At 34.4% G+C, this 17,728-nt stretch overlaps 1 protein-coding gene across 1 annotated transcript in view; it reads left to right on the forward strand.

Moving 5' to 3' along the window:
• DCC (DCC netrin 1 receptor) overlaps window positions 1-17,728 on the forward strand; it is a 1,209,032-nt gene that overhangs the window by 988,028 nt on the left and 203,276 nt on the right. Inside the window, exon 15 of the mRNA XM_047769428.1 lies at window positions 8,315-8,509. Coding sequence (XP_047625384.1) covers window positions 8,315-8,509 — 195 coding nt within the window. The remainder of the gene's footprint in view (window positions 1-8,314; window positions 8,510-17,728) is intronic.

Genomic DNA, 17,728 nt, shown 5'->3' on the forward strand with positions numbered 1-17,728 from the left:
GTACTTGTATGGAGCCCATATTTACCCAACATTAGACCAAAAGGGGACTGGTTTCACCTTAGCGTTTACCTATAATTGAGATTCTCTGGTTTCTCTAAGCAAGAATCTTAGAATAAAAAAGGCAAGAATCTTGATATTTTTTGTTATGATTAAACTTGGGGCATGACATTGAGGGCCCTTTCCCATTGGGGGATTTCTAACTTTTTGTCCCTGTTTTTTCCCCACTGTTATCAGTATGAATTACGATTAGTATGCAAAGTGCAGAAGCTGTAGGACCTGGATTCTGATCAATTATCACTTCAGGAAGATGTCAGACTATTTCCTGGGCCTTGGTGGACAAGTTCATTGCCATTGTTTACCTTTATTGTCACTGGAGTAAAAATGTCAGTATCAGAATTGGAGGATACAGACCCCACCCCACTTGCCCTCAGATCTACCATTTTAATTGACATAGAATAAGGAGACACATTTTTCAGAATTAGAATTTACTACTATGGTAATAAAGGGATGAATTTGTCAAAACTGCCTTTTTAAAGTACTGACTTGCTCCCTTCGAATTTCTATATCTTTTTCTGGTTTTGTTCTACCTTTTTATTTTTAACTTAAAAAACTTACTGAAAACCAGCTATAATGGAAAAAAATAAAAATCATTATATTAAAAAAAAAAACTTTCCAGCTTTATAGAGACATAATTGACATACAATGTTGTATAATTTTAAAGTGTATAATCTAAATGATATGAGAGTTACCACAATAAGACTAGTTACCACATCCATCACCTCACATAATTACCCCTTTGTGTTTCTGTGTGGTGAGAACACTTAAGATCTACTGTTTTAGGAACTTTCATTTATGTAATACAGTTCTGTTAAGGGTAGTCACCATGCTGTTCAGTGGGTCCCCAGAACTTATTCATCTTCTAACTGGAGTCTGTCCCCTTTGACTACCATCTCCCCATTTCCCCACCCACCAGCCCCTGGCAACCACCATTCCTCTGTTTCTATCTATATCCATTTTGAATCTTTAGGAGCAATGATAGAAAAAAATTAATATTAGATGAACAAAAATAAATAATGTAATGATAAGATTATTTGACCTAAAATAATTTAAGATGGAAGGAGAATATGTATTAAAAGTAAATGAGAAGATAAAATGCAGTTAAATTTATAATTTGCTTAATGTTATAAAGTAAAATATTGAGATAAATAATGTAAAGTTTGTAGAATAGCTAACAGCACAAACTATGTGTGAATTAAATGATAAAGCATTTATTAAGATGCTGAGCATAATGCTTATACATAATAGAGCAACATAAATTTTACCTATTTTTGTTATCAGGGACAAGAACAGAAACCGAGCTGGGTTTTTTTTTTTTTTTTGCAAATGTAATGCCGCAAATACATAAAAGTAGTCAAAAGGGAATATATTGGTAGAAAAATCACATTTTAAAATTCATTATTTGAATTAGTACTGAGGGGATGAGGCAAGAAACGATTGCAAAGGCAGAAGGGCTGGCAGCATGAGAAAATTTTGAGACAGTTCTGTACCATTACTGGAGTGGTAGATACATGAACTGAATAGTGTTGAGTGAATTTGCTGCTTGTGAATTTTAAAAGTATATTAAAATGTTAATTCTACAAGTCAGAAAAAGACAAATATCATATGTGATCACTTAATGTGTGGAATATTTTTAAAATGATACAAATAAGCTTATTTACAAACAAAAAATAGTCCCTCAGATATAGAAAACCAACTTAGTTACTGAAGGAAAAGGAATAGGGAGAAGGGATAAACTAGGAGTATGGGATTAACAAATACAAACTATTGTACATAAAGTAAAGAAGTAACAAGGATTTACTACTTAACATAGGAAACTGCATTCAGTATTTTATAATAACCTGTAATGACAAATAATCTGAAAATATAACTGAATCACTTTGCTGTACTCAAATAATACAACATTATATATATCAATTGTAGTTCAATAACTTTTTAAAAGTTAATACTGAGAAAAATGATAGGAGTGGAAGTGTAAAAAAAAATTGGCAAGATAGAGTTTAATGATGAATTGAAGTGATTGACCATTGCAATAAACAAATAACATTCAAATTTTATAGAGGTAAGTGGTTTAAGGAAGATGATGAACAGGCCCTGCCAGTAGAAATGAACACATTCGTATGTATCAGACCTCTCTGAAAAGACAGCATGTGGGTATGTCATTGCTTTATGTAATTCTCTGTAAAGAAATATAGGCTATTAAGGACTAGGAACAAAATTTTAACAAAATGACCCATAAAATGCAGCATACTAAATAGAGAACAGATATGTGAGTATTTGTCAAAAGTACCAACTGTCTGACACCACTTGGCAGTGCCATATCCACAGCAGACGGTACACAGAAGCAATCATTTTCATTAGTAGAAGCCAGAGGAGATAAATCTTGCTGGTGATTAGGAGCAAATGACATTAATAACTGTATTTTCATCTTGTTCCAACAATAAAATAACAAAAATGTCATTCTATTTTTTTTCTTAAGTTTTTTATTTTATGGAATTATATAAAACTGTGGTAATTTTATATTTAATTAAAGATATACATAATGACAATTGTATTGAACCTTGTAGTAAATATAGACTTTGTTCCCATACTTTTGATTACTCTGTTCTAGGAGCTATTCTAATTACTGGAGTTATAGAGAAGTTATGGAAAGAGATGAGACAAAGAGTAATGAAGTAATCATATGAAATACAAAGCACAATAAATGATGATAAATCCAATGGGAAAAAATATGAAAGGAGATTATATTAATATGGGAGATTAAAAGGCTAGGGAAAGATTGTGATTTTAAATATGTCAGCCAGATAAGTATGAAACTGGAAATTAAATAACAAAATGTGAAAAAGCTCAGGGAGAAAGGCATATCTGAGGGAAAACTTCCTAAGCAGAGGGTCCATCAAGTTCAGATACCCCAAAATAGAGTATGCCTGTCATATTTGAGGGACAGTAAGTGCACAGTGTGGACTCGATGGCTGGGGTGAGGTAACCAAGTGGAAAAGTTTTAAGAGATGAGCTAAGGAGGCAAAGGGGCCAATCACACTTGACTTTTTAGGCCATTGTCAAGAACATGGCCTTCCAGTGTGGCATGGAAAGACTTAAGAGAGTTTGAGTGATCTTATTTGTTTAACATCATCTTATTTATATTTTATTTGTTTATATTCATGCTCATACTCTATATATTTATGTAAATTTATTTTATATACTCTCTTTATGTTGATGGCTTTCATATCTATAAATCTGTCCATGGCATTTCTCCTAAACCCCAGACTTACATACCCTACTGGTTCCCTGGTATCTGGTAGTCATCTCACATTTAACATGACTGAAGAATCTGCTTATTTTTCCTCAACACAGTATATCATCTAACAGTTGCCCAAGACAAAGATCTATGAGTTATCATTGAGCCTCGTCTTTGCCACTCACATAGCTGTGTTGGCTATACCTCTCAAATGTCCCAAATATGTACACTTCACCTCCATAATGGCCACACAGACAAGTAGAAACATATTTTTAGGGTCTTCTAAATTTTTAAAAATTCTTTGAAAAAATTTCTTTAAAATACGTATTACATATAATTTACCTTTTTATCTATTTTTAACTGTATGGTTCAGTGGCTTTAAGTACGGTCACACTGTTGAGTAACTATAACCACCACCCTTCTCCAAAACTCTTTTAATCTTGCAAAATTGAAACTCTTAACTCATTAAGTAGTAACTACTTACTCCTCCTTCTACTTTGTCATTAACTTGACTGTTTTATGTATCTCATATAAATGGAATCATTTTATTTTTGTCTTTTTGTGACTGATTTATTTCCCTTTGCCTAATATTCTAAAGGTTCACCCATGTTGTTAAATGTGTCAGAATCTCCTTCCGTCCTAGAGCTGAAAATTATCCCATTTTATACAGAGAGCACAGTTTTTTATCCATTTATCTACTGAGGGACACTTGCATTGCTTCTACTTTTTCACTACTGTGAACAATGCTACTATGAACACAGATGTATAAACATCTGTTTGAAGCCTTCCTTTTAATTCCTTTAAGAATATACTCAGATGCAGAGTTAGTGGATCATATTGTAATTCTATTTTGAACTTTTTTGAGGCATCACTATATTGTTTTTCATAGCAGCTGGAGCATTTTACATTTCCATTTCATCTCTCTTTTTCCTTTTCCTTTTATGGTTGAGCACGGTGGCCTTTGATTCCTTCAATACCAAGTTCATTCTTACTGTAGAGGTTTTGTAGTAGTTATTCCTTCTGTCTATAAAGCTTTCCACCCTGAGGTTTACTTGACTGGTTCTTTCTGATTTTTTCACCTTAGACTCTTCCAGAGATACCTTCCTTGATGTATCCTGTATATGACTCAATTATATCCTATACCCTAGCATAGCACTTGCCAAGATCCCATGATTTCCTTCTTTGCTTATTGTTTATTTTTTTGTCTTATCTCCCCTAAACTATCCTCTCAGAACCTAGAACTATGACTGACACATAGGAGATGCACAGTAATTGTTGAAATGCCGCTGGAATTAGTCTGATAAATTCTCTAGTATGCTATATGTGACCATTAGTGAAAAATCTCTATTATCACTCAGAGAATAAATATTTTTAGAAACGAATTAAACCAAGACAGATTTCATAATTCCATAGTATAATCAGGAGTGGCAGTTGACCTAGTTATCTTGACTCCAGTAAAAATTAACAGCCTTGTCAATTTGGATATTTCAGGCAAAATATGTTCTTTGGTTTCAAATTCTTTCACTAATTATCTTAATACTTCCCTATTATTTGTATATGCAATCATTGTCCTAAAGGTACTTAAAAATATTTCATGTGCTTCTAAGTAATGAATTTCAGTTTTGGCCTTCAAACTAAAAGTAGTCACATCACAAACCTTCCATAGCAAATTTTCTAAATTGATGTTTTATAGTTCATTCCAATAGTAACCATTTTCATCATCTATAAGGTGTCACCTGTGTTAGAACTCAGGTAGAATAACAGGAAAATTGTTGTTTCTGTCTTTATATTAAGAAGTGAGTGGAGTTCTCATTATGGCTCAGCAGGTTAAGAACCTAGTGTTGTCTCTGTAAGGATGCACATTAGATACCTGGTCTCACTCAGTGGGTTAAGAATCTGGTGTCACTGTAAGTTGTAGCAAAGGTCACAGATGCAGCTCGGATCTGGTGTGTCTGTGGCTGTGGCATATGCCCAAAGCTGCAGTTTCAAATTGAACCCTCTCTTGGGAACTTCCATATGCCACAGGTGCAGCAAAAAACAAACAAACAAACAAACAAACAAACAAAAAACAAGCAAACAAACAAACAAACAAACAGAAGTGAGTGAGTACAAACAGGCTATTCCAGATTATAAATAATCTGCTAACAGACTTAGCTTTGTGATGAGGCCATAAATAATGAATGGCTCAGATCTAGTACTGCCTTGATAGGCTCCCTTCCTTTAGGGCCAGTGATCTTAATTGGATGATAAGAGCCCATTAAATATATAGATGGGAGACAGCCTATACTTTTATGTATCAGCAGCCTTATATTTTAGCATGTTAAAAATTCTTTTGAGATTTGGATCTAGGATTGAAATTCCTTTTATGCAGTGAAGCATAAAGGTGGGTCTTACGTACTAACAGCTCCTCTTCTTCATGATTTTGTTTGTACACTCTTTACCAAGTTACCCTTAAACTTCCAATAGATATAATTCTATGGGTGTTAATTTACATAACTCTTAGGGGAGAGACTCTATGGTTTGTAGAAACAAAAATGGAGAAATAGTGTTCTGAAAATATTAAATTAAAAATTTTTATTCTAAAAGATGTTGAATATTGTCATTCAAATCATTAGGCTTTAATATGGTTTTGAAAAAGTCATAAATGTAGAAAATTTGAATAGTAGTTCATTTTCTAAAAATAAGGTTAGGCACATCATCATGTTGTTTCAATAATTATTGTAAAAGCATCAAATATGCCAAAAAGAATTCACCAGAGAGCTCATGACATATCGAGGATGCTAGAGAGCCTCCATGTCAATAGGGTTGAAAAGTATTAATCTATCCCTTTCATCTCTTTTATTACTTAGGATTTATAGTGGGAAGTTCTTCACAAACATTGCATTGTGCTGCTAAGTTTTATATACACATTTTGAGATGATTGTTTTACACCCTTTCATTATTATATCTCAGACATATTCAGGGCAGGAGAATAATAGCATGTCCGTTTTGTTCACAAATGGGCATCTCCAGGAGAAAAAAAAAAAAAAGACATCTTTAGAAAATGCTCTTGAGGTAGCATCTTTAGAATGTCACATCTTTTGAAAAGCTGTTAGTATGCTACCTACTTTGAAAACTTTAATAAAAGACCTGCTTCTCTATCTCATTTAAGCTAGAAGTGTGCATGTTGAAGATGGATAAAGTTGGTGACAGGGATTGCCTGACTTTTTGCCATGGCATCAAGGAGAAAATGAATTGTACTATTAGCTTTAATCATCAAATTCTTCAAATTACATAATTTAACATGTTACCTTCAGAGATTTTCAGTTATGAACAAAAGAATGAACACAAATAGTTTGAATAAGGTTTAAATCCCTAATATTTTTGAGTACTCATCAATTGCCAAGAACTGTACAAAGCAGTTAATGGACTATTAAAGTTTAGATAGGCATATTCTTTCTTTGAATTCTTCCTTGAATACTTCTTTGATTTTCAAAGAATAGGCCACATGTGTCTGTATTAAACCTATCAAAATAATCATCATAGTATAATGTAACTGCCTTTTAACTCATCTGGCTTTCCCATTGAACTGTAAACTCTAGGCATGAAGGTTTTATGACTGCCATATTGACTCTCCTGTACCCTTATCATCATAGGAACCTAGCCTGATACCTCAAACACAGTAGACACTCTACGAATAGCTATTAATTGAATTATGATCACTGTCCAGAAAATACTAATAGGGAAGAATGATAATATAAAATTCAGAATGCCAGTTTATTAGTTTTAAACATAATCTCTTAAAAATTTATGTCAGGGTAGCAAGTGCACTTTCTCTCTAGCAGCTAACATCAGTTGGTGCTGCTCATAATTGGAGTGTTTTGTGCATTATTTCATTAAATCATATGAGACCATTACTATTCTTATCCTCATGTTGCACATGAGTAAACAGAGGCTTTAAGAGGATAAATAAGGCTGTCAAGTCTCACTGCTAGTGAGTATTCAGTAAAACATGTGAATGCCTCTCTTGATTACTTCAGAGCTCAAGCTTTGAGTCGATCAGTATTCGGAATGCCAAATTAATCAGTAAGTAAACTCAGGAAAGATAAATAATTCGATGAGGATATACAGCTAGTAAATGACAGAGCCTGGTATTAAACCAAATTTGCACACTCCAAAATTTGTGCGGCTTTAATCCAGTCCACTGTCTCCTTTCCTTTAATAAAAAGTGCACTTTTCATAGACGCAATAAACCATGGATCAAGTACTATCCTAATCATGCTGAGCAAATCATAACCCTAAATTGTTTATCCTGACAATTTCTTAAGAAAAGACTGCTACCTTCATTTCTGGTTAAATCAGAGTAAATAATCCTTTGGCGAGACAGTTTTTAACATTTCTTTTTTTTTTTTTTTGTCTTTTGTTGTTATTGTTATTTCTTGGGCCGCTCCCGCGGCATATGGGGGTTCCCAGGCTAGGGGTCCAATCGGAGCTGTAGCCGCCGGCCTATGCCAGAGCCACAGCAACGCGGGATCCGAGCCGCGTCTGCAACCTACACCACAGCTCACGGCAATGCCGGATCGTTAACCCACTGAGCAAGGGCAGGGACCGAACCCGCAACCTCATGGTTCCTAGTTGGGTTCGTTAACCACTGGGCCACGACGGGAACTCCAGTTTTTAACGTTTCATTTTCCTTTCTATTTTTTACATCTGCCTTGATTTCACCCCTTATTAATGATACTTAAGAAATACATGGGAAAAAATAAGTCCAATGAAAAATCTGTTAGAATAAAGATGCATGATGCTACCTACAGTGCTTCTGGAAGGGATTCAGTATCCTCTTGTACTTAAGAAATTCTGTGAAAGTCAAATCAAACATAGAAATTGTATCACACACTGAAACAAGGAGGAACTTGGGCATTAAGTGATGCTCCATTTGAGGGTCTGTAGATTGTGATGTTAAGTCTTGTTTAAATGAGAAGTTTTAACCGTGTAATGTGTTGCATCACAAGACATGCTGATGTCCCTTTTGAATTCTAGAGTCTCAAGTACCTGACCAGCCAAGCTCTCTTCATGTGAGGCCCCAGACCAACTGCATCATCATGAGTTGGACCCCTCCCTTGAACCCAAACATTGTGGTGCGAGGTTACATTATCGGTTATGGTGTTGGGAGCCCTTATGCCGAGACCGTACGTGTGGACAGTAAACAGCGATATTATTCCATTGAGAGGTTAGGTGAGTAGCTGTGATTTTTATTTTACTAGGGAAATAAATTGTTTCTTCAGAATTCTTTTCTTTCTTGGAAAATTGTTCTTTGGAATATGACCTCAATTAGTATTAATGGATTAACTCTTCTATTTTTCTATCCTCTATCAATCTACTTACCCCCTCTACACACACACACACACACACACACACACACACACACAGATATGCATTTTTCCTGTCTGGACTTTTGAATCAGGGAATTTTATCTAAGAGAGATTCACAGTAGTGGGTCTCTTGGTGTATACCCTTGCCTATGTTTCAAAAGGATACAAAAAATAAACCAGAACATTTTTCTTTTTCCAATGTCAATGGAAAACTCTAATCTTAATAATTCTTACAAAGAGCAAGTCAGCATTTTTTTTTCCTCTAGGAAGATATTTTGTCAATTTTTCTTTAACCTTGAATTGTATAGTCACACTACCTCTTTTTTCCCCCTTAGTATTCATAACTAAAGCTTTTTGGCCATCATTATGACTATAAAATAACTATTAAAAAAGCAATTTTCAATCAAGCCAGTAACTTGGAGAAATCAAACTTCTCTCTATATGTGTTCCTGATCCCACCCAATCCAAGTTCTCTTACTGTACTTAGCCTTATTTTACTGAGTACAATATTTCTATTGTGATATTTCTGAATTCACTGAAAATTGGTTTATTCAGAGAGGGTTAACATGTAAAGTTTTCATATTCATTTTACACGGCTTTTCTGTTAGTGCAGTAAGAGATTATATCATTAGCAGAGAAATAAAATGAATATATGTCATATATGGGGTGCCAATAAGTTAAACAATTGACATAAAGTGAAAAGCGAATTGATTCTACCTGTTGATTTAACAGGATATTATTTGCAATGAAATACAGTGACCTTCTCAGTAGAAATGAAACCCAATTGGGTTTCTACTTATTTGCAGTGTCTCTCAGAAAGAGAACATTTGTGATGAGAAGCCTGATTTGAATTTGAATAGCTAAAAACGCAGTAGCGAGAAAAGGTTTTGTCAGCGCAAGGGGAAAATTGCACTGACCCATTCTCTCTGTAATTGCTTCAAACACTAATAAGAGAAGCACCTTCTGCAGATCTCCCCAATTTTACTTAGCTTGGCATTTGGAAATAATATTCTCCCAGTCAGTTCCTGAGTTTGAATACTAAGGCAATCGCAAAATTCATATTTTATGGCCGTCAAACCCATGTCAGGGGACTCTCATTTATCCATTATTCAGTATACTACACCATCCCTGACAGTTCATCTTGATGCCACGCGCCAGAGGGAGAGATTCCCGTGGCAGAGCGCAGGCTCTCTCTTCAGCAAGGAGGACGTGGTACAAACTCAGAATAAAGGCATGAAGGAAAACTGCTTTGTTTCACCATGTGCTTTTGATAATGATGCTCTTTATTACGAAGCAATTTTCCCATGAGTTTCCAAGTCTAGCACATTTGAGGCATTTGGGAGATTAATACTGTGGCAAATCTTTCCAAATGCTTCACAAAGAAATTTTCCATTGTAAGATTTGTTTTAAAGAGCTAGGACAACTGATAAAGATAAAATGGGATAGGAACCTCTGTCAATGATAGATATTCATGTATGTACATTTTAAAACTTATCTGGATAGAGAAATTACACACATGCACCCCCAATACCCTGCCACATATATATGTACACATGTATTTAAATTCTACTGAAACTCTTTTAACTGAGTCCCATGTCTTAATATCACATATGAAATAAAACAGTTTTGTCCTTGTTGTTCCTAGATCCTCATAGTTATAAAAATAAACTGGTATTTTTTTCAAAATGAGTTCCCACTATTTGGCCAAAACGTATGTTAAACATATCTTAAGTTCTGATTTTTATAAGGATAAAGGATTAATTTAAGTCCACATTTGAACTCTACAAAGAAAACATCAATGTTTTATTTATTCTATTGATTTTTAAGACAGGTGTGTCAATTTTTATTGTGTCTTTTTTTAAAAATATATTTTATTTAAAATACAACTTTAAAGTTTTTAATCTGGACACTTTATATGTAATAGACGATAAGGGATTTATATATTTGAAAAAACTGTATGACAGTTATACCTTTAAAAATGTATTAAATAACATTGTAAAAAAAATTTAAGCATAGGATCAGTCATAACTTCAAGTATCATGAATGTAATTAATTTCATCATTTATAATAAGATTTTTATTTTTTCTATTATAATTGATTCATAATTGTATTTTAGACAATGAAAAGATACTTGGTTTGTATTTGACTAAATCCTCTTTTCTTTGCTAGAGATGAGAACTTGCAAATAGTATTTTGTTTATCATTACTTAGTAACTCATTACTAAGATACTAGGCACCATGACTTGCTTCAGGACTAGAAATAGAAGATCATTTTAAATAATATCTAAAATTGCCTGATTTAAAACAAAACTTACTGAGTGCAGGTATAGAGCTTCACTAACAACTGTTGGTATTATTACATGTATATAGTTAATATTCTGAAATGGAATTCCTTTTTGGTTCAGAAGTCCTAATGACAAGTTTGATGTCTATACATGGTATAGACCCACAATATCTGAATTCTAGAAAATGCTTAAAAATTATTATTAAATTAAGTCCCTTCTTAAAAACTCACTATTTACTGTCTATCAATCTATTGATCAATCTATATGTCCATCAGTTTATCTATCATTTTATCTTTGTGGAGGTATTCTTACAGATAATAAGCTCTGCATATAAAGTCACAATTTGTTGAGTTTTTGAAATACCTTTATTGAGTTATACTTCACAATGTTTTGGGTATTTTTAAATTTCTTCTTTTATTACTCTCAGCAATGTTTTATAGTTTGCAATGTAGAGGTTTTGAGGTCTTGAATGTTTTGGTTAGATTTAGTCTTTATATATATATATATATATATATATATATATATATATATATATATATATACACACACACACACACACACATTGTTTTTAAATTTCTTTTCCAACTGTTTACTACGTATATAGAAGAATACAACTGATTTTTCGACATTAACCTTGGTATCCTAAGACCTGTTAAACTAAACTGCTTGTTTTACTGGTAGTGCCATAGATGCTCTGAGATTTTCCACTTAAATAAGCATATAATATGCAAATGAAACAGTTATGCGCTTAATTTTCTGATCTTCATGCTTTTCATTTCTTTCTCTTGCTTTCTTGAAAATGTGAAGATCTCTAGTTAAATAAGTAAAAAGAAATAGTGAAAGCAGGTATCTTGGCTGTGTTCTAGATCTAAAGGGAGGCATGAAATAGGACATCAGATATCAGATCCTCATAGATGTCTCATCAGATTAAAGTGATTTTCTACACTTTCTAGCTTTATGGGGATTTTATCATGACAATTGTTGAATTTTTACGAAATAATATTCTCTCTCTTGAAATGGTTATATAGTTTACCACCTTTATTTATTTAAATATTCTGAACTACATGGATTTTTAAAATCTTTTTAAATGAATTTTATTATGTTTATAGTTGTCCAGCAATCATCACAACCCAATTTTATAGCATTTTCATCCCAAACCCCAGGCACATCCCCCCAAACCCCACCCTGTCTCATTTGGAAACCACAGGTTATTCAAAGTCTATGAGTCAGTATCTGTTCTGCAAAGAAGTTCATTGTGTCCTTTTTTTAGGTTCCACATGTAAGTGATAGCATATGAGGTTGGTGTCTCACTGTCTGACTAACTTCACTTAGCATGATAATTTCTAGGTCCATCCATGTTGCTGCAAATGCCATTATTTCTTTCCTTTTAATGTCTGAGTGATATTCCATTGTGTATACGTACCACATCTTCTTGATCCGCTCCTCTGTCGATAGACATTTAGGTGATTTCCATGTCTTGGCTATTGCATATAGTGCTGCAATGAACATTGGAGTACCTGTGTCTTTTGGAGTCATGGTTTTCTCTAGATAGATGCCCAGGAGTGGGATTGCTGGTTCAAATGGTAATTCCATTTTTAGTTTTCTGAGGAATCTCCATAGTGTTTTCCACAGTGATTGGACCAATATACATTCCCACCAATGGTGTAAGAGGGTTCCCGTTTCTCCACACCCTCTCCAGCATTTAATGTTGGTAGACTTTTTGATGATGACCATTCTGGCTGGTGTAAGGCAGTACCTCATAGTGGTTTTGATTTCCATTTCTCTAATAATGAGTGATGTTCAACATCTTTTCATGTGTTTATTGGCCATCTGTATGTCTTCTTTGGGGAATTGTCTGTTTAGATCTTCAGCCCATTTTTTGATGGGGTTGTTTTTTTTGGGGATTGAGCTGTATAAGGTGTTTATAAATTTTAGAGATTAATCCCTTGTCAGTTGATTCACTTGCAAATATTTTATCCCATTCTGTAGACTGTCTTTTCATTTTGTTTTGGGTTTCCTTTGCTGTTCAGAAACTTTTAAGTTTAACTAAGTTCCATTTGTTTATTTCTGCTTTTATTGTTATTACTCTGGGAAGAGGCTCTGAGAAGATGTTGCTGTGGATTATGTCAGAGTGTGTTTGGCCTGTGTTTTCCTCTAAGAGTTTTATAGTATCTGGTCTCATATGTAGATATTTAATCCATTTTTGAGTTTATTTTTGTGTGTAGTGTTAGGAAGTGCTCTAATTTCATTCTTTTACATGTGGCTGTCCAGTTTTTCTAGCACTACTTATTGAAGGAACTATTTTTTCTCCATTGTATATTCTTGCCTCCTTTCTAATAGATTAGTTGATGGTAGGTGCATGGGTTTCATTCTGGGCTTTCTATCCTGTCCCACTGATCTATAGTTCTGTCTTTGTGCCGGTACCATATGGTTTTGATGACTACAGCTTTTTAGTATAGTCTGAAGTCCGGGAGCCTATTCCTCCAGCTCCATTTTTCTTTTTCAGGATGTCTTTGGCTATTCTGGGTCTTTTGTGCTTCCAAACAAACTTTAAGATATTTTGTGAAAAATGTCCTTTGTAATTTGATAGGGATTGCCTTGAATCTGCAGCTTGCCTTGGATAGCATAGTCATTTTGATAATATTGATTCTTCCAATCCAAGAGCATGGTATGTCTTTCCATCTGTTTGTGCTATGTTTGATTTCTTTCATTAGTGTCTTATAGGTTTCAGAGTACAGGTCTTCTGTCTCTTTAAGTAGGTTTATTACTAAGTATTTTATTCTTTTTAATATGATCATAAAATGGGATTTGTTCCTTAATTTCTCTTTCTGATTGTTCATTGCTAGTATGTAGAAATGCAGTTCATTTCTGTGTATTACTTTTGTATCCTGCAACTTTGTCAAATTTATTGATGAGCTCTAACAGTTTTCTGGTAGAGTCTTTAGGATTTTCTTGGTGTAGTATCATGTCATCTGCAAATAGTGATAGTTTTATTTCTTCCTTTCCAATTTGGGTTCCTTTTATTTCTTTTTCTTCTCTGACTGTCATGGTTAGGCCTTCCAAAACTATATTGAATAGAAGTGACGAGAGCAAACAACATTGTCTTGGTCCTGATCTCAGTGGGAATTCTTTCAGCTTTTCACCATTGAGAATGATGTTAGCTCTGGATTTGTTATGTATGACCTTTATTAAGTGGTTCCCTTTATGACCACTTTCTGAAAGGTTTTTATCAGAAATGGATGTTGGATTTTGTCAAGGGCTTTTCTGCATCTATTGAGAGGATCATATGGTTTTCATTTTTCAGTTTGTTAATGTAGTGTAAAACACTGATTTATTTGCAGATATTGAGGAATCTTTGCATCCCTGGGATAAATCCCACTTGATCATGAAGTACAGTCCTTTTAATGTATTGTTGGATGTGGTTTGCTAGTATTTTGTTCAGGCTTTTTCATCTGTGTTCATCAGTGAAATTGGCCTGTGCTTTTCTTTTTTTTGTGGTATCTCTGTCTGGTTTTGGTATCAAGGTGATGGTGGCCTCATAGAATTTGTTTGGGAGGGTTTCTTCCTCTTCAATTTTTTGAAATAGTTTCAGAAGGAGAGGTGTTAGTTCTTCTCTAAATGTTTCATAGAATTCTCCTGTGAAGCCATTGCCCCAGATTTTTTTTTGTCTTTTGTCTTTTTTTTTTTTTTTTTTTGTTGTTGTTGCTATTTCTTGGGCTGCTCCCGTGGCATATGGAGGTTCCCAGGCTAGGGGTCAAATCGGAGCTGTAGCCACCAGCCTACGGCCAGAGCCACAGCAACGCAGGATCCGAGCCGCATCTGCAACCTACACCTCAGCTCACGGCAACGCCGGATCGTTAACCCACTGAGCAAGGGCAGGGACTGAACCCGCAACCTCATGGTTCCTAGTCGGGTTCATTAACCACTGCGCCACGACGGAAACTCCCAGATTTTTTTTTCATTGGAGGTTTATTTAATCATGGTTTCAATTTCCGTACTTGTGATTGGTCTGCTCATCTTTTCTATTTTGTCTTGGTTTAGTCTTGGAAGATTGTAATATTCTAAGAATTTGTCCATTTCGTCTAGGTTTTTTGTTTTATTGGCATATAGCTGCATGTAGTAGTCTCTTATGATCCTTTGTATTTCTATGATGTCTGTTGTTACTTCTCCTTTTTCATTTCTAATTTTTTTGATTTGAGTCCTCTCTCATTTTCTTGATAAGTCTGGCTAAGGGTTTGTCAATTTTGTTGATCTTTTCAAATAACCAGCTTTTAGTTTCATTGATCTTTTCTATGGTTTTCTTCATTTCTATTTCATTGATTTTTGCTCTGATCTTTATGATTTCTTTCTTCTGCTAACTTTAGTTCTTGTCTGTTCTTTTCTCTCTAGCTGCTTTAGATGTTATGTTCTTTATTTGAGCTTTTTCTTATGTCCTGAGGTAGGCTTGTATTGCTATAAACTTACATCTTTGAACTGCTTTCACTGCATCCCATAGGTTTGGGCGTGTTGTATCTTTGTTGTCATTTGCTTCTAGGTATTTTTTAATTTCCTCTTTGATTTCTTCAGTGATCCATTGGTTGTTTAGTAGCTTTTTTTGTTGTTGTAGTTTTTTTCTTCTTGTTGATTTCCAGTCATATAGCGTTCTGGTTGGAAAAGTTGCTTGATATGATTTCAGTTTTCTTAAAGTTATCAAGGCTTGATCTGTGGCCCAGAATGTGATCAATTCTAGAGGATGTTCCATGTGCACTTGAGAAGAATGCGTATTCTGTTGCTTTTGGATGGAATGTCCTATAAATATCTACTACGTCCATCTGGTGTAATGCTTCATTTAGGGCCTGTGTTTCCTTGTTGATTTTTTGTCTGGATGATCTGTCCATTGCTGTAAGTGGGGTGTTAAAGTCCCCCACTATTATTGTATTATTGTCAATTTCTCCTTTTAAGGTTTTTAGCAGTTGCCTTATATACTGAAGTGATCCTACATTGGGTGCATATATAGTCAAAATTGTTATATCTTCTTCTTGGATTGATCCTTTGATCATTATGTAATATCCTTATTTGTCTCTTATGGTATTTTTCATTTTAAGGTCTATTTTGTCTGATATGAGTTGCTACTCCAAGTTTCTTTTGATTGCTGTTTGCATGGAATACTTTCTTCCAAACTCTCACTTTCAATTTTTATGTGTCCCTAGAAGTGAAGTAGGTCTCTTGAAGACAGCATATATATGGGTCTTGTTTTTGTATCCATTCAGCCTGTCTCTTTCTGTTGATTGGGGCATTTAGCAATTTAAATTTAAGGTAATTATTGATATGTATGTTCTTATTGCCATTTTAATAACTGCTTTGGATTTGTTTTTGTTGCTCTTTTTTCTTCCCTTCTTCACTTTGTTTTCTCCTCTTGTGGTCTGATGACTATCTTTAGTGTTGTATTTGAGTTGATTTTTCTTATTTGTCTGTGTATCAATTATAGATTTTTGGTTTGCAGTTACCCTGAAGTTTTGATATAAGAGTCTGTATATATATGAGATTGTTTTAAGTTCTTGGTATCTTAACTGCAAGTGTATCTCCAGTGTCCTGCATTTGTACCCTCCTCTTCTCATGATTTTTGATTTTGGTAGCATATTTGTGTTTGGATGATTTCCTACCTTTACTGTATATATGCCTTTGTTGGTAAGCATTGTCATTTATGCTATTTTTGTTTCTAGTGGCATTTTCTTTTGTGCCTAGAGAAGTTCTTTTAGTATTTTTTGTAAAGCTCCTTTAGTGTTATTGAATTCTCTTAGCTTTTCCTTACCTGTAAAGGTTTTGATTTCTCCTTCAAATCTGAATGAGTCCCTTACTGGGTAAAGTAATCTTGTTTGGAGGTTTTTTTCCTTTCATCATGTTAAGTATATCATGCCACTTCCTTCTGGCCTGCAGAGTTTCTGCTTAAAAACCTGCCAATAACCTTATCAGGGTTCCCTTGTATGTTGTTTCTTTTCCCTAGCTGCTTTCAATATGTTCCTTTTGTCTTTAATTTTGGCCAGTTTGATTAATATGTGTCTCAGGGTGTTCTTCCTTGGGTTTATTTCATATGGTACTTGTTCTTCCTGGATTTGAGTGAGTGGTTCCTTTCCCATGTTAGGGAAGTTTTTGTCTGTTATCTCTTTGAATATTTTTCCTGTACCTTTCTCTCTCTCTTCTTCTTGCACCCCTATAATATGGATGTTGGTACATTTAACGTTGTCCCAGAGTTCTCTTAGACTCTCTTCATTTCTTTTCAATCTTCTTTCTCTTTTCTGTCCCACATCAGTGATTTCCACCCCCTGTTCTCCCCCTCACTTATTTGTTCTTCTGCCTCCTGTATTCTACTGTTGGTTGCTTCTAATGAATTTTTTATTTTGGTTATTGTATTTTGCATCTCTGCTTGCTTAAGTTTTAAATCTTTTATTTCTTTGCTCTGTTTTTGTTGTAAATTATCAATCTTTGCCTTTAGTTTATTTCCAGTGTCGTGTACCATCTTCAGCATCAATAGTCTAATGACTTTTTCCTGGAGGCTGATAATCTACAGATCTTTGGCTGTTTTTCTGGGGTTTTTTCTTGCTCTCTTATCTGAGTTATAGTTCTGTGACTTCATTTTTATAGGTTTTTGGTGTGGTCTCCTTTTTGCAAACAATAGAGTTCTAGCCTCTCTTGTTTCTGATGTCCATCCACCTTGCGGCTAAAGTTGGTACAGGGACTTGATGTAGGCTTCCTGATGGTAGGGACTGGTGCCTGCCCTCTAGTAGGTGGGGCTGATTCCTATCCTCTCTTATGGGTGG

Source organism: Phacochoerus africanus, chromosome 2 (assembly GCF_016906955.1).
Source record: "Phacochoerus africanus isolate WHEZ1 chromosome 2, ROS_Pafr_v1, whole genome shotgun sequence".
NCBI classification, from domain to species: Eukaryota; Metazoa; Chordata; class Mammalia; order Artiodactyla; family Suidae; genus Phacochoerus; species Phacochoerus africanus.